Genomic DNA, 24,167 nt, shown 5'->3' on the forward strand with positions numbered 1-24,167 from the left:
TGCACAGTCTTTCCCCCTTCATTAGGCTGAGCTGCATGTTTCCCTCATACTTCTGGAAATTTGACTGTTGATCATTCTGAGTTCTTTTTCATAGATGATCATTTTTAGGGTGGGGGGAACAATGAATTATAAGTAGCATTCTCCTCTGCTACTGACTGCCCATATCACTCTCCATTCTTCTTACAGTTAGAGAAGACTCATGTGGAGGAAATTGAAGAATTCACCAAGGAGGAGTCCGAAATATTGCAGTGGTATTAGCAATAGAGACAGCAGAACCACTGGCCACAAACTTGGTTTTGCCATTACCCAATGGAGTAGCTTGGCTAGTTTGCAAGGAATATGACATTTTCAGTCTTGTGATGTCAGTAAATTCTGCAATCTGAAAGAATACCGAGGAATAGAAGGTGGAGGGGAGGGATGGTGTTTTCTTCCAGGTGGTGCAGAATGTCCATCAGACAGGTACAATATGGAGGCCTAGGCTGTCACCCTGCAGTTTCATGTGGTTTCCATGGTAGTTAGTGGCGGTCATAGGCAGCGGCAGCAGTGGGAGGTGCGGAGCCCCGGGATGTGGCACTATAATAATAAGGGGAACCTGAAAGTTAACACAGGAGAAGAATGGACTGATTGAAAGGACATACAGTAAAATAAAATAAGAAAAAAAGAAAGGAAGAAAAGAAAGAAAGCATATTAAAAGGAACTGGAAATAGAAATCTAGAAATGAGCTTTCCTTTATGGCCTAGATGTAAAATAAGAAAACATACACAGTATAGGTATACTATATCATGCACAGGAAGCTAAATTACTTGGATTATCTAGTGCTTGTTATCAGTCCTATTATCAATAGCCATAGCACTTAGACTTCTATACTGCTTCACAATGTTTTTACAGCCCTCTCTAAGTGGCTTACAGAGTCATCATATTGTCCCCAACAATCTGGTTCCGTATTTTACACACCTCGGAAGGATGAAAGGCTGAGCCAACCTTGAGCCTGGTGAGATTCGAACTGCCAAATTGCAGGCAGCCGGCAGTCAGCAGAAGTAGCCTGCAGTACTGCACTCTAACCACTGCACTATCGTGGTGCTATTCAAGACATTCCACTCAGAAGAAGAGGAAAACAAGAATTTGGCAGCTCCACTTAGATTCATCCATTGTCCTATTAACTACCAGCAACCATTAAATACGTCTAATTTATTCTTGCCAGCTTTGCTGTCTTTTTTTAATACTGGGAATTTCTTTTTACTTTGTCAGCCTCTATAAGCCTACAAGAGTCGTTAACTTGGGTAGTCTTAAATAGTGAGTAAATTAAAAAAAAAATTAGAACATTTTTGTTAAAGTTCTCATTTCCATGGTAATCTCCAAAACCATTCTGGATAATACTCAGTCCTCATGGAGAAATGTACAAGCTTACAAAAGAAGAAGGGAATCTAACAATACTACTTCTCTTTCTAATTCCAATAGCAGCAATGCCCACTTTAGCAGAAGTATGCAGGAAATATAAGCAGCTTCATTATTGGGAATGCTTTCCATTCCGATGAAGTATTAAAGTACTTTTTTAATATAAAACAAATCTACCAGATCTGTGCAAAACTGACTCTCTGTGTCTACGAAATATTTAGCAAAACCAGGCTTAGAACAGATCTGAAAATCAAGTTTAAAAAGCAGCAATAGAACTTTTGATTGTGCTGAAGGTATCTCTGAATAAAGTATAAGATATGTACGAATAAATGTGTATGAGTCAAGATTTATTCAAAGAACTTTGGTAGCTGACCTTAAGAACTGGATTTTATGAAGCTTTAAGTTACTAAATAAAAAGAAGGCACACACTATACAAAATTACACGTATGTAATAGCAGGTTTACACCAAATGCAATAGTAGACCGTATGACACATATTTTATTAGTTGGTGTACACATTCCCAATAATTTTCAAGAGATCTATGCTTTGTGGTTTATACTCTTGGGTGTGCACATAATGGTCATACATTAGCAATTACTACAGAAATATGATTGATTAGAAACTGCATATTATAAATTTTAAGAAATATTTATCTATTTAAAACATATACAATTGCCCATCTTAAATCTGGGCAGCTCCCACTCAGAAATATGTAATTCTTAACTCATTATGTTAATGAATTACATTGGAAGTGGTCACTTAAACTATCAAACTCAACCTCCTGTTCACTGTGAAGGAGCTCATTAACAATAATGGTTTAAAGATGGACGAACTGGGAAATAAAGTATTTGCTAAATATATCCCAGAAGGGTAGCTTTGTAGATTCTTGCAGCAAAAACAAGAACGGGTTTTGTGACATCTAAAAAAATGAAAGAAGGGCGGGGGAGGGGGGAATGGTAAAAGAGTAGATGGGATGGACTATAAACAAAATAGTAGTTAGATGTGACATTTTTACACCAATGAATTAGTTATTACATGCCGTGTCATATGAGATACCCTGGTCTCTGTTTAATCTGGGAGAAATAAAGTTAAATCTCATTGCTTTAAGATGAAATATTTCTTTAGGATGGCCACTTTGAGGTTAGAAATAGCAAATATCTATATGTTTTTTGTTTTGGTATGTATTCGTACCCTATGACTATCATTAAGTGTTGTAACTTATGATTCTTGACGAATGTATCTTGTCTTTTTATGCATACTGAGAGTATATACACCAAATGTGTCCAATCACACTTGGCCAATAAAGAATTCTATTCTATTCTATTCTATTCTATTCTATTCTATTCTATTCTATTCTATTCTATTCTATTCTATTCTAAAAAATCAGCCAAAAGTTGCCATTTTTCCTTTTAGAGACACTGTTGATTCTAGCTTCCTTGATATTTTGTTTATGTTTTGCTCTAGGTGGAGTTTTTTCTGGTCTTTTGCAATTTTCTGGTCTTTTGCAATTTTTTAAAAGAAAAATATTGCAAATGCTCAATGGCTTTATATAAAGGCATTACAATGTTAGCAGTTTTATTTCATATCAGCTAAGATTTAATCAATTCACATGAAGATGGAATTATTTTCCCTCAGTATCCATTGCTTTATAGGGGTATTATCCAACTTGGTGGGAAACTCAAATTCAGAAGAATTCAGAATAGACTCTTGTCTGAAGTAGAGAGGACAGCTCTAGCATGCCCTGTTCTAATTCAAAATTAGAGAAAATAGCAAATACCCTATCACCACCACCATCTTCCCCCCCAAAATGGGGGCAAAATGTAAATGTAAACACTTTGCTTATGTTGGAAGAAATATCCTTCTGGGCTCAGTTCCAAGTGGGGAAAAAGACACTGGAAACATGGAGGCTGATTGGAAAGAAGGTTTATTGATGAAGAGGATCACATGCCTTGGAGATCTTGGGCGAAAAAAAAGGGAAAAGATGCTGAGTCCCTGGGTTTTATACCCTCTCTGGATTTGAACTTCTTGGGGCACAGGAAGAGTATCCTGATTGGTTGCTGTCAGAGGTCATAGCTAGCTTTTTAGGTTGTCTATGTGCTAAATTTGATTGACTCTTGCTGGGTGATGCAATGAAGGGCAATTAAATGGCTCTGCCTGAAGGAGGCAGATCTTTATTATGTAGAATGGACTGGCCCATTGACAAAGGTGGGGGGGGCTGAGTTTCTGCCTCCCTTTTAGGGAAAATATTCTGCCCTTTTAATATTTGCTAAAATATCTCATTTTCTATTTCCTACACTTAGATAAAATAATCTTGGTGAAAAGGGAATACTAGATTCAGTGACAGGAGTAGCCCAACGTCAGTTCATTTTCAGTTTTTTGGGTTGGCGGTAAAAGTTTTAGAGTCCCCAGTAAGACAGAAATAGGTAGGAAAATGAAACCAAAGAAACAAGCAGGTCAACAGAAAGGAATGGAAAAGGATAGAGAGAACCTATGGGAATACTCACTTAGTAATGCAGGATTGCTGAACCTCCAAGCCTCATTGTAGGTTGTGTACTGAGGGTGGCTGTAAGGATTGCCTGAGAATTCACTCCCTGGGGGGAAAAAAACACAGAAGGGTGTCAGTCATGCCATAATTCAGACAGAGAGGAAAGAGAACAAAATTGCATGAATACTTGACAAGAGAAGAAGAAAATCATTTTACTGGCTACAATCTGCTGGGCAACTTGTAATGCAATTCTGCCAGTCCCAAGAAACACTGCAGCAAACAAGTCAGTCTTAAGAGTAGATTGGCAAAGGAGACAAAATGGGAAATAGGGGGGAAAGGAAGTTTTGTCTAATACATTAATGTAATAAGGAGTTTTCAGGTGCAATTTCCTTTGGAATTTGTGTTAGGTGAAGGTAAAGATTCCCCTCGCGCATTTATGCTACTCGTTCCCAACTCTAAGGGGCCATGCTCATCTCTGTTTCAAAGCTGAAGAGCCAGCGCTGTCTGAAGATGTCTCCGTGGTCATGTGGTTGGCATGACTAAACGCCAAAGGCGCACGGAACGTTGTTACCTTCCCATCAAAGGTGGTCTTTATTTTTCTACTTGCATTTTTTACGTGCTTTTGAACCGCTAGGTTGGCGGAAGCTGGGACAAGTAACAGGAGCTCACCCCATTACGCGACACTAGAGATTCGAACTGCTGAACTGCCGACCTTTCGATTAACAAGCTCAGCGTCTTAGCCACTAAGCCACCCTTGGAATTTGTGTTAAGAGTCCTCTAAAGAAAGATCACAGCCAGAGGTGGGAGTCACATAATTTACCTACCAGTTCGCCCAGTAGGTAGGTAAATGTGAGCACACATGCGTGCTAGCTCCGCTGGCACGTGCCACCTCCGTGCATGTGCCTGGCCTTCCATGCATGCGTTTTGCTCTCACACACGCCTTCTGTGCATGCACCTGGCCTCAAAAACATGCCTAAATAGGACAGCATAGAGCCAGGGCAGGTGGGAGTGCCTACCTGCAATTTCCACTACCGGTTTGCTCGAACCGGTCCGAACCAATACCACCTCTGATCACAGCATATCTAGGGACAAATTGCAGCCAGCAGAGTGGGCAGTTGTAAAAGCTTTCTCATTTTGAGGTGGTTGAATCTAAGTAGAACTTCCAATAAGAAAACAACAGGCTTTTTCCCAATAAAAATCAGGTGGAAGATTCTTCTACAAGGCCCATTTATGTAAAAGGGGGCTTAAATGCTTCCTTGATTTTTCTATATTGTCACTCAATTTGTTTCTACATTTATTCTGAAGTGCAGGTTAAGTAAAGAACTTCTCCCTCACTCTTCCTCTCTCTCTCTCCAGACCAGTCAAGGGAACGCAGAAGCACCATATGTGCACAATGTTTATTGACAAGGAGTTAAAGGAAACGAGCTGCAGGATAATGAGCTTTTGAGCTCAATTGCGACCGAGAGGAACCAGTTATCTCCTTTTGTGATCACTAATGAAACATGTAATTTTCTCATCAACACTAGATTCTGTTTAACTGCTCTCTTTGGAGAAGGCTAGGGCTGTCACCTGTTCACAGCAGTCCTAGCGTTTTTCGGTTGAAGCTCAAAATGCTCCAGAAAAAAAATGCTCCAGAGAAAGAAATTAGGAAAGGCCAGTTTCCAGTAGGAGAACTGAAAAAGCAAATGCTCCAAGAACATTGCAGGCAGGCCTGCACTAATCTCATTAGCAACAATGCAAAAACAGGTTTCGTGCAAGAATTCCAGTATCTATAAACCAAGCGACCTTAGAATCGTAGGTTTGGAAGGGATTTGGGAAATCTTCTAGCTCAGCCTCTGCTCAAGGAGACCTGATTTTTTATTTATTTATTTATTTATTTATTTTATTTATTTTGTCACAACATCATACAAAAAGATTATATAGTATATAAACATATATATGAGTAAATATTAGGAGGTATAAGCATATATATATATAGGAAGAAGAAAAACAATAGGACAGGAACGGTAGGCATGTTTGTGCGCTTATACACGCCCCTTATGGTCCTCTTAGGAATGGGGTGAGGTCAATAGTAGAAAGTTTTTGGTTAAAGCTTTTAGGATTATGGGAAGAGACCACAGAGTCAGGTAAAGTGTTCCAAGCACTGATGATTCTGTTACAGAAGTCATATTTTCTGCAATCTAGATTAAAGCGGTTAACATTAAGTTTATATCTATTGGTTGTTTAAATCTATCAGTTTTAATATATAAATAATAAATAAAAATAATAATAAAAAATATTATAAAATATTTATTTATCAGTGTCTACCCACTTTTGGGCACCAGGAACTGGTTCCGTGTAGGGAGCTTTTTCTGCAGACAGGGGGTGGGGTGTATGTATGGTTTCACCAGTGCAGCGTAAAGCAGTACTATTACTTCTTTGGTTTTTTTAGTTTTTATTTTATCCTTCTGTTGATTGTTGACTGCATTGGCTTTTTTTTTTTTTTTTTGGCAGCCGCAGCACACTGCTGACTCATCCTTAAGTGGTGGTCCATTAGAACACCTAGAGTAGAGGTGGATTTCAGCAGGTTCTAACCAATTCTGGAGAACCGATAGCAGAAATTTTGAGTAGTTCGGAGAACCGGTAGTAAAAATTCTGACTGGACCCGCCCCCATCTATCCTCTGCCTTCCGAGTCCCAGCTGATCAGGAGGAAATGGGGATTTTGCAGTAACTTTCCTCTGGAGTGGGGTAGGAAAATGGAGATTTTACAGTATCCTTCCCCTGCCTCGCCCACCAAGCCACACCCACAGAACTGGTAATAAACATTTTTGAAACCCACCACTGACCTAGAGCCCTCTCACAGTTTCTACTGTTGAGTCATTTAGCAGGACCTTACTTTTCTCACCCGCTGAATCGCATCTTGCTGGATAGGCCCAATGCTCAAAACTGTCAAAATTGCTCAACCCTTCCAAACTCTCCAGATAGGAGAGAAAGTTTACCTTTCTACCAAGTACCTGAAACTGAAATTACCCTGCAGAAAAAAACCTATCCTAAGATTATAGGACCTTTCCTCATCGTAAGAATCATCAACCCAGTCACAGTAGGAGCTGAAACTCCCATGTCTTCTAGGGAAAGCACATCTGGTCTTTCACAGCAGCTTATTGAAGCTGGTAATAAGATCAGCGCTGAGGCTGGTAGCTCAGTCAGCTCCTGGTCCTATTGTAGTAGAAGGAGGAACCAACTAAGAAATACGAAGGATCTTAGATTCAAGACTATATAAGGGAAAGCTGCAAGGGTTACCCCGTGTCAGAAGTTACCTGGGTGAAGAGTAGGGATGTTAGACAGTGGTGAAATGTAAAATTTGTAACTACTGGTTCTGTGAGCGTGGCTTGGTGGTGGTGGGAGTAATGTGACTGGGTGAGCATAGCCAACTTTTTAAAAAACTTTTAAAAGCATTTTTTTCTACAACCTCTTCGGCCGAAGAGGTTGTAAAAAAATCCTTTGAAAAGGCTCCTCTGATGATCCCAGCTGAGTTGCCTGATCATCAGAGGCTTTTCTTTTCTTTTAAAAGCATTTTTTTTGCCTTTAAAAGAAAAAAAAGCCTCTGATGATCAGGCAACTCAGCTGGGATCACCAGAGCCTTTTAAAAGCATTTTTTTCCAACCTCGTCGGTCAAAGAGGTTGTAGAATAAATGTTTTTAAAAGGCTCTGATGATTCCAGCTGAGCCACGCGATCCTTAGAAGCTTTTTTTTTATTTAAAAGCCTTTTTTCGGCCGAAGAAAAAATGCTTTTAAAAGTAAAAAAACAAACCTCCGATAATTGCGTGGCTCAGCTGGGCATGGGGGGGCAGGGATTTTTGCTACTGGTTCTCCGGACCACCCGCCGCCATTGCTACCGAATCGGTACCTGATGTTAGAGCACAGAAGTTAGTCAGGAAATTCCATGAAAAATATCCCCAGATGCCAAAGGAACCACCTGGTGATGGGAGGACACTAATAGGAAATTAACCTATATATATTTGATATTTTCCAGATATTCCTCATTCATTAAAGGAGATCTGACTGTCAACTTCAATTTGAACCTGGCAGAAGCTATTTTTCTATTCCTCAGTTGCCACACACAGTGAGAGAGGGGGAAGGCAGTTGAAATGTGTTGCTAGAAAAAATACAGAACTTTCTTGTGGGAACCAAGGTCATCTCTACAGGTGATGGATAGAGATGGGGAGGAGTGCCTGGAGAGCCCACCAATTAACCTAATTGGCCAGCGTGACTTGGAACTTTTGAATTATACTTTTTTTTTTTTTTACATTTATATTCCGCCCTTCTCCGAAGACTCAGGGCGGCTTACATTGTGTAAGGCAATAGTCTCATTCTATTTGTATATTTATATACAAAATCAACTTATTGCCCCCCCCAACAATCTGGGTCCTCATTTTACCTACCTTATAAAGGATGGAAGGCTGAGTCAACCTTGGGCCTGGTGGGACTCGAGCCTGCAGTAATTGCAGGCAGCTGTGTTTAATAACAGGCTATCTGGGTCCTCATTTTACCTACCTTATAAAGGATGGAAGGCTGAGTCAACCTTGGGCCTGGTGGGACTCGAGCCTGCAGTAATTGCAGGCAGCTGTGTTTAATAACAGGCTATCTTACAGCCTGAGCCACACCGCGGCCCCTACTGAAACCATGGGGATATGATATGATATCAAATGATATCGTGCTGATATGATGTATCCAATAAAGGAGTTCTTTGAGGAAGATCTTAGCCTCAGACTTCTGATTTGCTTGTTAGTCAGAGCCTTAACAGCTATGTCATCTTCTAATAATCATCTTTTTTGTTTCTAGGTGCTCACAAATTCTCTGCTTATTTATTTTGTCACACAGTATATATAAGCATAAACATGAAATTACTATACAATATATAAGCATATATATAAGTATGAGTATGTAATAACTATATGTAATTGGATATAACGAAAGGAAACAATAGGACAGGAACGGTAGGCACGCTGGTGCTCTTATGCATGCCCCTTACAGACCTCTTAGGAATGGGGCGAGGTCAATAATAGACAGTTTTTGGTTGAAGCTTTGGGGATTTTCCCAGGTATTGATGTTAAACAGATTGGGCTATAATTTCCTGGATCCATTTTTTTTTTCCTTTTTGCAGATTGGAACCACATCAGCTGTTTCCTAGTCTTCTGGTATTTCCTCAGTGCTGCAAGAGTTTGGAAAGATTATGTTCAATGGCTCCAAAATTGCATCTGTCAGCTCCTTCAAAACTCTGGGGTGTAAACCATCTGATCCAGATGATTTCTACTCATCCAGGCTGGATAGGTATTCTGTTACTAATTCCTTGCCTATTTTGACTTGTGCACCTATTCCATCTCCCTCAGTGCTGTTTTTAATAGGTTGGGCTGTTTCTTCGTTTTGCATAAAAAACAGTTGTAAAGACAGAAGTAAACGGTTTTGCTTTCTCCCTGTTGCCTGTCACCTTTTTGCCGTCTGCTCCCATTAGTGGACCCATTGTTTCCTAGAAGTTCTTCTAGTTTCTTACATATCGAATGAACATTTTTTTATTATCATTTTTGACATTGGTTACTAGTTTTATTTTTATTTATTTATTTTATTTATTTGAATTTATATCCCGCCCTTCTCCGAAGACTCAGGGCGGCTTACATTGTGTTAAGCAATATTATATACAAAGTCAACTTTTATTGCCCCCAACAATCTGGGTCCTCATTTTACCTACCTTATAAAGGATGGAAGGCTGAGTCAACCTGAGGCCTGGTGGGACTTGAACTTGCAGTAATTGCAAGCAGCTGTGTTAATAACAGACTGCATTAGTCTGTTGAGCCACCAGAGGCCCATTCTGGCCCTTAGCCTTCCTGGCTTCCTCCTTGCAAATTTGGGCTATTTGTTGGTATTCTGCTTTATATGTTATATGTCCCTCCTTCCATTTTTTATATTTGACCTTTTTGTCCTTCAATTTGTCTGAGAGCTCTTGATGCAACCATGCTGGTCTCCTCTGCTGTCTTTTGTTAGGGGATTGCTCTATCGGTGTTTTAGTGTTTTTCAGTGAAAGAGTATTGGACACAGGGTAATTTTTAATACAATACATGTAGAACTTAAGCAACAATAAGCAATAAATATTTTTTTTCCATGCAACAGACCTTTCACAAATCTCTGGAAAGAGACTCTGAACTTCAGAGTGTCTTTAGATAATTGTCCGCCAAGCAATGCCGGCTGGCGGCTCCCAGGGGAAGGGCCTTCTCTGTTGGAGCACCTACCCTCTGGAACGAACTTCCCCCTGGTTTGCGTCAAATACCTGACCTTTGGACCTTTCGCCGTGAATTGAAAACGTACTTGTTCATCCAAGCGGGACTGGCTTAATTCTTAATTCTTAATTCTTAATTTTTAAATTTTGAATTTTTGAATTTTAATAATTTTAAATTGGGTATTCTGTTTTATTGGGTCAAATTTGACGGTTTTTAAATTTTTCGGCCATTATAGAATATGTTATTTTAATTTATTGTTTTAAAATTGTATATTGTATTGTTTTAATTTGGCTGTACACCGCCCTGAGTCCTTCGGGAGAAGGGCGGTATAAAAATCTAAATAATAAATAAATAAATAAATAAATTCTCAGCACTTTATTTATTCTCTGTCTCTTCCAAAATATAAATTTCTATTTATTCAGATTCATCCTTGCTGCTTGAAGCTCTCATGGATGTTTTATTCAAACACACAGTGATATGCCAGCTATCTTTCAATCGCTGATAGCTATCAAGCAGTCATTTCTCCACTAACTTTTGGTGACCCCTAAGTTATTCAACTATAGTTGTGCTGCTATGGCCTCCATGATATCTAGATGATGTCAGAAGCTAGCAGTGTCCATGTCTATGTCAAGAAAGATGAGATGGTTGATGCAGCATTGCTGTATATCTCTTGCCACTTTTGTACTTGTGTTGATATTCCATTTTAATGTCATTTCCATAAAAATATAGATAGGACTATTAAGAAAATCCCAAGTAAATAGTACAGCAAAATAACTAGAAAACTGACTTTAAGATCAACAAAAATATAAACTATAAGCCAAAAACAGAAATATATTTGTTCATGATCAAACAATGAACAAATAATGAAGTCAGAGCTGCTTTGGAAAGCTATTTCAAATCTTGCATACCACCCTTTTAGAAAAATTTGCCATGTTACACATTTCATAGCAGAGGGCTTGAAGAAGATGTTCTATAGTGATTGGCAAGTTCATAACAAGGGATCTCTCTTTGTGCATTGGTAGGAGAAAGAGATGCAGTTGAGATATTTCAGATTCAGGGAATTTAAGATTTCAGTTATTTAAACCTAGTGATTTAATAATAATAATAACAACAGAGTTGGAAGGGACCTTGGAAGTCTTCTAGTCCAACCCCCTGCCCAGGCAGGAAACCCTACACCATTTCAGACAAATGGTTATCCAACATTTTCTTAAAAATTTCCAGTGTTGGAGCATTTACAACTTCTGCAGGCAAGTTGTTCCACTGATTAATTGTTCTAACTGTCAGGAAATTTCTCCTTAGTTCTACGTTGCATCTCTCCTTGATTAGTTTCCACCCATTGCTTCTTGTTCTGCCCTCAGGTGCTTTGGAGAATAGTTTGACTTCCTCTTCTTTGTGGCAACCCCTGAGATATTGGAACACTGCTATCATGTCTCCCCTAGTCCTTCTTTTCATTAAACTAGACATACCCAGTTCCTGCAACCGTTCTTCATATGTTTTAGCCTCCAATCCCCTAATCATCTTTGTTGCTCTTCTCTGCACTCTTTCTAGAGTCTCAACATCTTTTTTACATCGCGGCGACCAAAACTGAATGCAATATTTCAAGTACGGCCTTACGAAGGCATTATAAAGTGGTATTAACACTTCACGTGATCTTGATTCTATCCCTCTGTTTATGCAGCCCAGAACTGTGTTGCTTTTTTGGCAGCTGCTGCACACTGCTGGCTCATATCTAAATGGTTGTCCACTAGGACTCCAAGATCCCTCTCACAGGTACTACTATTGAGCAAGGTACCACATATCCGGTACCTGTGCATTTTGTTTTTTTGGCCTAAATGTAGAACCTTACTTTTTTCACTGTTGAATTTCATTTTGTTAGATAGTGCCCAATGTTCAAGTCTGTCAAGATCTTTCTGTATCTTGAGCCTATCTTCTGGAGTGTTGGCTATTCCTGCCAGCTTGGTGTCATCTGCAAATTTGATGAGTTCCCCATCTATCCCCTCGTCCAAGTCATTGATGAAGATGTTGAAGAGTACTGGGCCTAAAACAGAGCCTTGGGGTACTCCACTGCATACTTCCCTCCATGTGGATGTAGTTCCGTTGAGGACTACACGTTGAGTGCGGTTGGTCAGCCAATTATGAATCCATCTGGTGGTGGTGCTGTCTAACCCACATTTTTCTACTTTATCTAGTAGTAGGTTATGGTCTACTTTATCAAATGCTTTATTGAAGTCCAAGTAAATTATATCGACAGCATTCTTCTGGTCCACTAATTTTGTCACTTTTTATATACCCCATCCCCATTATCTGTGCTACTCTTATGCATCACACTAATTGCCACTGGAATTTTTAATGATCCCATCCAGTGAAGTGCTAAAATATTGTAAGCAAAAATCCTTACAACATACTATATATTACAAGACCCAAGGTAGTATGTTACTCCTTACTCTACCTTTGCCAAGAATCATGTAGAGATGGTCCATGGCATTGAAAACCATGAAAGGTGGATCCACCAGAAAGAAGGAATTTTGCAACTTTGCCATCCACTTGGCAGCTTTTCTAGAAAGGGGTGTAAATGCATGGCAGCAGCAAAATGACTCCTTAGACTGGTTAGCCTCGGTGGCGCAGTGGTTAGAGTGCAGTACTGCAGGCTACTTCTGCTGCCTGCCTGCAATTTGGCAGGTCAAATCCCACCAGGTTCAAGGTTGACTCAGCCTTCCATCCTTCCGAGGTGGGTAAAATGAGGACCCAGACTGTTGGGGGCAATAGGCTGATTCAGTGATTAGAGTAACAGTAAAGCACTGTGAAGCGGTATATCAGTCTAAGTGCTATTGCTATTAAGGCACCAGACACCAGTTCTGCCTTACCCATAAAAGCTGGCTGAGTTGTACCAGTCTCTTTCAGCCCAAGTCACCTCATCCTATTGTTGTGGGGAAAATAGGAGGATGTGTTGGGTATGTTCACCACCTTGAGTTATTTGTGAAAATAATAAAGGCAGGATACAAATAAATAAAACATCCAGTCCCAGTTTTTCTTACTTCAGGCTGAGCTATGTGGTGATATGGTCAATGTTGGGGTAGGAGCACAAGGCAGTCTTGGGAGGTCATCTCACTCTATTGATAGATTTATACTTCCATATATTATTTGGCTGCAAGCAAAATTGATTTCCTTAATACAGTGGAAATCAGAACTGAAAATAAATAGCATTAGGCCAAAAAACAAAAACAAAAACACCAACTTTCTGAAATTGGAGTTGATCAAACTTATTGAAACGCCCTTCTGTGTAAGGCATTTGAAAAACAACAACATTCAATTATCTAAATAAAACTGAAATGGGAAGCAAGGAACCTTACCAGGCACCATTCCTGCAAGAGTTGATGTTGGGTAACTGCCTTGTCCAGTTGGTGGAACATGTGGTGGGTAGCCAGGCAAGGTTGTGCTCGCCATGTCACGACCTAAGAAGCAAAAAGGAGGGGAGAACTTATTTCAATGTGGTAGCTCGAAATAATGAGTATGAAGCAGGGTAATCATACTTGGTTACCTCTACCCTAAAACTACCCATTCTCATCCTTAGTGTTCTGACCCAGGACCAGGTAGTAGATGCAACCAGTTCAAAAACAAACAGACTTTATTAGAACAGCTGAGAATTAACTCATTCTCAGCGTTGTCCAAACAAAATCAAAACAAATTCTTCAGAACACAGTTCTTCAGTCTTATCACCAACCTTGGTCTAATTAGGCAAATTGCCAAAGGCTTTTCTTGGCAAAAGTTCAAAAGCAGAAGAGACCGACAAGAAATAAATGCAGCAAGACAAGGAGCAAGGCTATCAACCTTGTTTTCCGATAAAGAACCCAAACACCGTTGCTGGTCTTTTAAGCCTTATGGGAGGGGCCAATCATCTCTTGGCCCTACTCCCAAGTCATCCTCTTTGCTTTAGCTGCTCTTGCCTTTTGGCAGCTCTTCTCATGTGTGCAGTAGGAACAGGCTCCTCCTGTTCCTCTGCCTCACTACTGTCACCCTCTGGAGGCTTCGGAGTCCGCACATCACTCTCTGATGGCCCTGGCCCCATCTTTGCCTCCGACACAGGGCCCTCATCTGGGCCTTCCCCAGCCTCCAGGACTGGCCCATGTTCTTCCTCAGCCTCATCACTGTCCGACTCCGTTGCCAGCTCCGCAGGCTGCTGGTGGACCACAACACTTAGTTCTTAATCTATGACATATTTTGGTTCCTCCAGATACTAAAAGGATACTTTTACTTTTGTCCGTTTTTGCAAATTTAATCAAAGGTGATAAATTTAAAAATATTTGGAGCAACCAAGAATTCAATAGATTACAAATGCTATATGGAAATATAATTTGGAACATAATTTGGTGACAATTCCGAATTATTCCGTGTTTTGGTCAAAGCTTTTTTTAAAAAAAAAAAAGTTGGAAAAAAGTCTTGACACCCTTTTGTAATGAATGGTGAACTTCGTTTACCCTCTACTTTTTTCTTATACTACCTATACTACCTTATTCAGCATAAGAAATGGTTTCTGTTGTATTGATAATTTATAGAATACTCCAAAGCATTTGAAACAAAACACGCCTTTTGTTAGTACTTAAAGAGAGATATTTTATTTGCCTTTAATTGCCTTTAGCTAATTATCTGACTAAAACTGAGACTGTGAGCTCATCTCAAAAGAATACAGGGCCAGATAGGGACCCTCCAAACTCAGTGAAACCCATGGAAGGTCTCCCCTGCTCCCACTGCAGGCTGCAGTATCCTCAGCCCATGGGTTTGGGTGTTGTCCACGCAAACTGCTTTTGTGACAGACCCACTCTCTCTCAGAAAACTGTTGTTTATGCACAACCATCAGTGTTGTGCATAAGCAACACTGTGTTGTACCTTGATGAATGTATCTTTTCCTTTATGTACACTGAGAGCATATGCACCAAAGACAAATTCCTTGTGTGTCCAATCACACTTGGCCAATAAAAAAATTCAATTCAATTCAATTCAATTCAATCCTATCCTATCCTATCCTATCCTATCCTATCCTATCCTATCCTATCCTATCCTATCCTATCCTATCCTATCCTATCCTATCCTATCCTATCCTATCCTATCCTTCCACCTCGGAAGGATAGAAGGCTGAGTCAACCTTGAGCCTGGCGAGATTGAAACTGCCAAATTGCCGGCAGTCAGCAGAAGTAGCCTGCAGTACTGCATTCTAACCACTGCACCACTGCAGATGATCTAAATGTGTTCTACTATAGGTTTGAGAGGAGATCACTGTCACTATTTTCTCTCTGTATAACGACTGCATCTCTAAAAATCCCTCTGTTAAAGTACTGAAGTTTGCAGATGGGCTTACTTGAGATGGCAATGAATCTGGCCCTGTGATGCAGCTGGAATAATTTGTACCTGAACATGCTTAAAATTGTAGGGATGAGAGTGGATATTAGGAGGAGTTCACCTATTCTACCACCTCTTACTATATTAGACAGCATCAAAGTAAAGTCCTTCAAGTTTTGGGGTTCTATAATCTCCTAGGATTTGAAATAGACATCTAACATCAGAACCATCATCAAAAAGACACAACAAAGAATATTCCACCTGCATCATCTCAGAAAGTTCAGACTGCTCCAGGAGCTGTTGATACAGTTCTACAAAGGAATTATTGAGTCTGTCATTTGTTCTTCTGTAACTATCTGGTTTGGTACAGTAATCAAAAAGGACAGTTATACAGTACAGACTTCAACAGCAGAGATGGTATTCAGCCAGTCTGGACCGTTTTGCCTGAACTGGTAGCGGAAATCATGGGTGGGCCTGCCCGCCCGCCCCAGCTCTATGCCATCCTATTTAGGCACGTTTTTGAGGCCGGGCGTATGTGCAGAAAGTACACGCGTGAGCAAAGCACATGCACGGAAGGCCGGCGCAGGTGTGAACCGGTAGTAATATCATGTGAAACCCATCACTGTTCACAGATAATTAGGACTGCAGAAAGAAACAATTGCAACCAGCCTGCCTTCCACTGCATGGATCAGAAGGAAAGCTAAGAAAATATCTATAGATCCCTCCGATCCTGGACATAAAGTGTTTCAACTCCTCCCCTCAGGACACTTGCTACAGAGTATTGCATGCCAAAACAACCAGACACAGAGACAGTTTTTTCCCTCATGTCCAAAAACTCATTACTGCATTACTATTATCCTTCTCATCTTTTCTACTACCTTATCTTATTGGCATCATTATTATGATGATTATTACTCTATTGTTTTACACTGAGCACTTATGCACCAGAGACAAATTTCTTGTCTAAACACACTTGGCCAAATGTTCTGTTCTGTTCTGTTCTGTTCTGTTCTACTCTACTCTACTCTACTCTACTCTACTCTACTCTACTCTACTCTACTCTACTCTACTCTACTCTACTCTACTCCCTTCTAAAGCACAGTATTTTTCAGGTGCCCTATGTAAATGCAACAATAATCTTTGATAAAACTGATTTCTTCAAGGACTGTAGCTGCGCTACCTTAGAGCCAGTGGTGGGCTGCTGCCGGTTCAGACTGGTTGTAGTGACTGGTAGTTCCAATGATCAACTGCTCCCCCCCACATGGCCCCACCCTATCCTGTCCTATATTTCCTTCTTTCTGGTTCAGCTGATTCGCTGCACAGCTGATTTCTGTGCCCCCATTGTTCTACTTACTGGGGCTGCCATAGAAGGTAAGCAGCTGGGCTTCAAATTGCTTTATTTTGAACGCTATGCTTGCATGCGCAAAGGGCACACTCACAGAACCAGTTGTCAAACCGGTTGCAGCCCACCATTGCTTAGATCAGTGCAATTTGACTATTGGATCTTCTTGCTGCCTAGACACCAGTGGCAGGATTTTAGTCTGTGATTAAAGCCCCATGCATAGGAGCAACAGGGCTGATCTTACCTTTCCATGTTAGGTGGTGGCCCTGATGGATTATGTGCCTACTTCTTAAAGAAGCTCTCAACCACCATAGCAGAACCATTTAGCATAATCTATGAAATATCTTTCAGAACCAGCTCTTTACCTAACTTATGGTCACTAGCCACGGTCATCCCTATCTTCAAAAAGGGTGACCCCGGCCTAGTTGATAATTACAGACCAATCTCATTATGTTGTGTCACCTGCAAAGTCATGAAATCAATCATAAACCAATCCATTACCCTCTGCTTAGAGACTAACAAACTACTCTCTAACAAGCAATTTGGCTTTAGAAAAAAAATTGTCTTGCAACCTGCAACTATTATACTGCAAAAACATATGGACTTCAAAACTTGACCAGGGTAAATCAATAGATGCAATTTATATAGACTTCTGTAAAGCCTTTGATTCAGAGGTATACAAGCTACTTCTAAAACTAAAATCTTACAGCATTTCCAGATTTCTGCATAAGTGGCTAGCTGCATTCCCTATCAAACAGGCCGCAAGTAGTCAAAATTGAGAACACCTTATCTAACCCTGCCCCTGTTAAGAGTGGTGTCCTCCAAGGCAGTGTTTTAGGACCCACTCTTTATACTTTATATAAATGACCTTTGCGATCGTATTATAAGCAATTGCATTCTCTTTGCGAATGATGTAAAACTATTCAACGCCACTGACAATGCTGCTACTCTACAAAAAAAAACTTGACTGTGTGTCAGAATGGCCAAACAATTGGCAATTCCAAATCTCAACCAACAAATGGTCTGTCTTACACATTGGCAAAAAAATCAAAAATCAAAAATCAGAACACAAAATACAAGCTGAATGGATACAACCTAACAGACAACTCTCACTCTGTCAAAGAACGTAGAATACTCATCTCAAATGATCTAAGTGCCAGAGCTTACTGTAACAGCATTGATAAAAAAGCATTAATTGTTGTTAACCTAATCTTGCCTAGGTTCTTCTCCGGTAATATTGAACTGCAAACTAGGGCATACAAAACTTTTGCTAGACCAATTCTTGAATACAGCTCATCTGTCTGGAACCCACACTGCATATCGGACATTAATACAATTGAACAAGTCCAGAGATATTTCACAAGAAGAGTCCTCCACTCCCCTGTTCGCAACAAAATATCTTATGCTACCAGACTCAAAGTTTTGGGCTTAGACAACTTAGAACTTCGCCATCTTCGGTCTGACATAGTACATAGTACATAAAATCGTCTGCTTCAATATCCTATCAGCCAATGAATACTTCAGCTTTAACCAAAACAATACAAGAGCACACAATAGATACAAACTCATGGTAAACTGATCCAAACTAGACTGCAGAAAATACAACTTCAGTAACGCCTGGAATGCACTACCTGACTCTGTGATTTCTTCCCCAAATCCCCAAAATTTTAACTTTAGACTGTCTACCGTAGACCTCACCCCATTCCTAAGAGGTCTATAAGGGGCGTGCATAAGCGCACCAGCGTGCCTACTGTCCCTGTCCTAATGTTTCCTTTTATTCGTATTCTTTTCATGTATTTATAATTATGTTTACATCGCTGTTGCATATGGATGGAAAGAAAACATTGTTCCAGGAGAGGAAATAATAATCCAAAAAATCTTAACAGTGTGCAGAAATGGACAAGATGACGCTAGAAATTAAGGAAAGGGAAGAGTCGGAATACTACAAAGTGTGGAATAAATTATATGATTGGTTAGAAAAAACAAATCAAAATAATAAATTGGAATGTTAACCTAATTAAGTTAAAATTAGGAAGTGTAAACCACTGAATGGTGTTAACCGGATAAGGACGGATTGGTAAATAGATACCAACGTAAATATAAGCATGTAGAGGATCGATTGAATAAGAACAGAGAATATATATTTATGTCGATACGGCAAGCTGTAAAATAATATAGGATGTAATGTTATGTCTGTTACGTATTTTTAATGTGTTTTTGTCTTTTGTTGTATTTTTGTTTATTTTGTTTTTAAAGTTCAAAGTTTAATAAAAATTATTTAATATATATATAATTATGTTTACATGTGTATCTGTCATAAAATACATGCTTGACGAAATAAATAAAATAAAATAAAAATTCACATCCCCCAAAGGCTTAAAATGGGGATGGAGTAAGGAACAGAAATAAAAAGTAATAAAGCAGGTGTCATAATACATGCCTGTTTTGGTCAGGCAAATATTGGAGGAAAATCTATTTGGAATCTTTTGTTAGAAATGTTAATTAGTTGATCCAAAACTTTCATAAATAATTGCTTTTTTATAACTTGTTTAGAGATATTTTTTACCTTTACTGTATAAATTGAGGGGGAAGGGGAATGAAAAATCAGAAAGCCTCAGAGGCTCATAATCCAGGATAGTATTCTAACTAAGAAATTGTAGGAAGCGCCTCCTCCTCAGATTAAAATATTTTTTATTCTTAATATTAAAAGAGGCAGGATAGAATATATAGAAACATGCTCTTAAAGGCAGAAAGCAGCCCCAGATTTCCTGCTATAGGAAACAGCCCCCAGCAGATGCCTGAAGTCTTTAGAGATGGCTATTTTGTGCCCATTAAGAAATCCAGGCCAGCCTATTCATAAACAAAACTCCTTCAGCTCAGCTCCCCCAGAAGGGATTAAAAGTAGAAAAACAAAGATTCCTAGAATTTACATTCCCCGCCCAAATTCTAAGGACAGGGCATGACTTTTAGGACCGAATAGGATTAACCCACCACCATTAGAATAGCAAAAGGCAGAAGGCTCACTACATTGCACAACCCCCTGGAGCATCTCAGAACCCTATAAAAATCCATCCATTCACCCACCCAACCCCAGAAACATTTTCTGCTGTCACTGAAACTTCTGGAAATCTAATAAACCTCCTTGCCATGCAGTCAGCCTCCATTTTATTTCCAGTGCCTTTCTCCTGGCTTGGAACTGGACTAGACTACTCCTCCTACAGAATGCAGACTATAGAAGTGAGGAGAAATGAAAGGATAGACATTTTGTTATTTTTCTTCAAATGCTTCATGTGAGCATTAAGCCAAAAATCAATATCTTTTCTTTTGTCAATTATACTATTTTTAATTTTAGTTGAACATTGTATTTATATCCGTATCTACTATCTATAGAATAGAATAGAATAGAATCTTTTATTGGCCAAGTGTGATTGGACACACAAGGAATTTGTCTTGGTGCATATGCTCTCAGTGTACATAAAAGAAAAGATACCTTCATCAAGAATTCTAAGGTACAACACTTAATGATAGTCATAGGGTACAAATAAGCAATCCGGAAACAATCAATATCAATATAAATCGCAAGGATACAAGCAACAAAGTTACAGTCATAAGTGGAAGGAGATGGATGATGGGAACGATGAGAAGATTAATAGTAGTGCAGATTTAATAAATAGTTTGACAGTGTTGAGGGAATTATTTGTTTAGCAGAGTGATGGCGTTCGGGAAAAAACTGTTCTTGTGTCTAGTTGTTCTGGTGTGCAGTGCTCTATAGCGTCGTTTTGAGGGTAGGAGTTGAAACAGTTTATGTCCAGGATGTGAGGAATCTGTAAATGTATGATATATGAATATATGAATATATGATAATATATTCCTAGAGATTGATTTCCAGCCAAAGTTGACAAAGTACAACTTTATGGCTTTTCATGGGAAGCCATTACCCTGATAAGCTATGAATTTGCACTAGCTGATGTCAAGCAATGAGCTATTGATTTAAAGCTGTAAGCAGATTTACTGGTTCTACCTAGAATTCTTTTTCTGAGCCCCTCTCCAACCGGTGAGATACCTTAGGCGCATAATGATTCCAAATTTTAGAAGGGCTTAAATTTGGCAAGATTCAATGCCTTCCCAACAGTAGTTACTGTAGGGAGATACCGAAAGACCCTTCTGAACACGTGGTGGAGGAATAATAAGGAAGTATTATCTCTATTCTTTACTAAACATTTTCATTTGTTGGTATACAGTACCTAGGGCTGAGAGAAATGAAGCAAAAGGGATTCGAATGAAGGGAATTTTACATGGCATCTGATCAGGGGTGAAATCTACTTACCTTCCTTACCGGCTCGGAAGTACACGTGCCACGCACGCACATCACATGCGCGCACAGACCTTCTGCGCATGTACAAAACCTCAAAAGGTAAAAAACACATTACTTCCTGATTAAAACCAGGAAGTAATGACACCCGGGTGGGTGGGTGGAGCTTTGCTCCGCCATCGCTACCTGATCGCCGAACTATCGGCTGCAATAGTTACCGGATCGCGCAATCCGGTCTGATCCGGTCGCATTTTACCCCTGCACCTGATGGAACATAAGAATGACAGAATGAGGAGAAAGATCTTAAGACTTCATCTAGTCCAACTTCCTGCCCATTGATAAAAACAAATATTTTGATGCTGTGGGCAATGAAGAAGCAGTCTTTTTTCTCCTCCGTTGCCTTTTTGCAACAATGGGAATTTTCAGTTAGGTTTGGATTTTGAAAGATTATCAGATTGTACCCTCAACAGCCTATAGTGGTAAATTTGCATGATACTTTGGAGGTAATATCAGGTCCATTTGGCATGACTTTCATTACATGATTATCACAGTTACACCCACATCATTGTTTCATCCAATTGTATTGGGGAGTTCCAGTTGTTGAGATTGTGGGGGTAAAGAAGGTCCTTAAATAAGATTGACAAACCTTCAATCCTATCTAGCAAGGAAAAGATGGCTAGTTGGGTCCAGGAGATTGTTAATTCTTAGAATAGAATAGAATAGGAATAGGAATAGGAATAGAAATAGGAATAGGAATAGGAATAGGAATAGGAATAGGAATAGAATAGAAATAGAAATAGAAATAGGAATACGAATAGGAATAGGAATAGGAATAGGAATAGGAGTGGAGTGGAGTGGAGTGGAGTGGAGTAGAATAGAATAGGTCTGGATGGGGAGAAACAGGCTCAAGCTCAATCCCTCCAAGACGGAGTGGCTGTGGATGCCGGCATCCCGATTCAGTCAACTGCAGCCGCAGTTGACTGTTGGAGGCGAGTTATTGGCCCCAAAGGATAGGGTGCGCAACTTGGGTGTCCTCCTGGATGATCGGCTGTCGCTTGAAGATCATTTGACGGCCGTCTCCAGGAGGGCCTTCCACCAGGTCCGCCTGGTTCGGCAGTTGCGCCCCTTCCTTGATCAGGATGCCTTGTGCACAGTCACTCATGCGCTCGTTACCTCTCGCTTGGATTATTGTAATGCTCTCTACATGGGGCTCCCCCTGAAGTGCACTCGGAGGCTTCAGTTAGTCCAGAATGCAGCTGCGGGTGATAGAGGGAGCTACGCGTAGCTCCCGTAACACTGCTCCTGCGCAGACTGCACTGGCTACCTGTGGCCTTTCGAGTGCACTTTAAGGTGTTGGTTACGACCTTTAAAGCGCTCCATGGCTTAGGGCCTGGGTACTTACGGGACCGCCTGCTGTTACCACATGCCTCCCACCGACCCGTACGCTCTCACAGAGAGGGACTTCTCAGGGTGCCGTCCGCCAAACAATGTCGGCTGGCGGGCCCCCGGGGGAGGGGCTTCTCTGTGGGGGCTCCACACTCTGGAGCAGGCTTCCCCAGGTTTCGCCAAATACCTGACCTTCGGACTTTCCGCGAACTGAAGACACATCTTTTCATTCGCGCGGGGCTGGCTTAAATTGAATTTTAAATGTTTAAATTTATATTAATTTTAAATGGGGTTTTAGCGTTTGGTAAATTTTTTAAATTTTCAGGCCAATTTGAATAAGTTTTTTAAATTCCGTTTTAATTGTATTTTGTATTGTTCATTTTATTCTGCCTGTACACCGCCCTGAGTCCTTCGGGAGAAGGGCGGTATAAAAATCAAATAAATAATAATAATAATAATAATAATAATAATAATAGAATAGAATAGAATAGAATAGAATAGAATAGAATAGAATAGAATAGAATAACAGAGTTGGAAGGGATCTTGGAGATCTTCTAGTCTAACCCCCTGCTTAGGCAGGAAACCCTACACCACTTCAGACAAATGGTTATCCAACCTCTTCTTAAATACTTCTAGTGTTGAGCATTCACAACTTCTGGAGGCAAGTTGTTCCTCTGATTAATTGTTCTAACTGTCAGGAAATGTCTCCTTAATTCTAAATTGCTTCTCTCCTTGACTAGTTTCCATCCATTGCTTCTTGTCCTGTCCTCAGGTGCTTTGGAGAATAGCTTGACTCCCTCTTCTTTGTGGCAGCCCCTGAGATATGGGACACTGCTATCATGTCTCCCCTAGTCCTTCTTTTCATTAAACTAGACATACCCAATTCCAGCAACCGTTCTTCGTATGTTTTAGCCTCCAGTCCCTTAATCATCTTTGTTGCTCTTCTCTGCACTCTTTCGAGAGTCTCCACATCTTTCTTAATTAGAAAGTTGCTGGCCAGAAATATTAACCTCTTTGAAAGCCTGTCATCAAGACTTCTCTTAACGAAGTCTTCCTTGGTCCTAAAACTAGTGAATATTCATGTTGCTACAGGGGTGAAATCCAGCAGATTCTGATAAGTTCTGGAGAACCGGTAGCAGAAATTTTGAGTAGTTCGGAGAACCGGCAAATACCTTCGACAGGACCTGGGTTTAACTCATAACCCATCCGTTGTAATGTCCTTCCTGCCAATGACTATTTCAGTTTCAACTACAATAACACAAGAGATTTAAACTTAATGTCAACCGCTCCAGTTTAGATTGCAGAAAACACGATTTCTGTAACAGAATTATCTATGCTTGGAATGCATTACCTGACTCTTCTCATAACCCCAAAAGCTTTATTCAAAATCTATCCACTGTTGACCTCACCACATTCCTAAGAGAACTCTAAGGGGCGTGCATAAGAGCACAAACATGCCTACCATCCCTGTCCTATTGTTTCTTCCCCTATATATATATATAGATGCTTATACTACCTTGTTTCTCCTCATATATATGTTTATTTATTATATAATCTTTTGTGTTATGCTTGTGTATATTATTATGACAAAATTAAATAAATAAAAAATAAAATACCACCTCTGGCTGGCCCCAGAGTGGGAAGGGAATGGCAATTTTGCC

General features: G+C 40.0%; 1 protein-coding gene across 1 annotated transcript in view; it reads right to left on the reverse strand.

Moving 5' to 3' along the window:
• Positions 1–451: 451 nt before the first annotated feature.
• PAX2 (paired box 2) overlaps positions 452–24,167 on the reverse strand; it is a 197,329-nt gene continuing 173,613 nt past the window's right edge. The window contains 4 exon segments of the mRNA XM_058189243.1: positions 452–550; positions 552–592; positions 3,900–3,986; positions 13,483–13,584. Coding sequence (XP_058045226.1) covers positions 452–550; positions 552–592; positions 3,900–3,986; positions 13,483–13,584 — 329 coding nt within the window.

This window comes from Ahaetulla prasina, chromosome 6 (genome assembly GCF_028640845.1).
Source record: "Ahaetulla prasina isolate Xishuangbanna chromosome 6, ASM2864084v1, whole genome shotgun sequence".
Classification (NCBI taxonomy): Eukaryota; Metazoa; Chordata; class Lepidosauria; order Squamata; family Colubridae; genus Ahaetulla; species Ahaetulla prasina.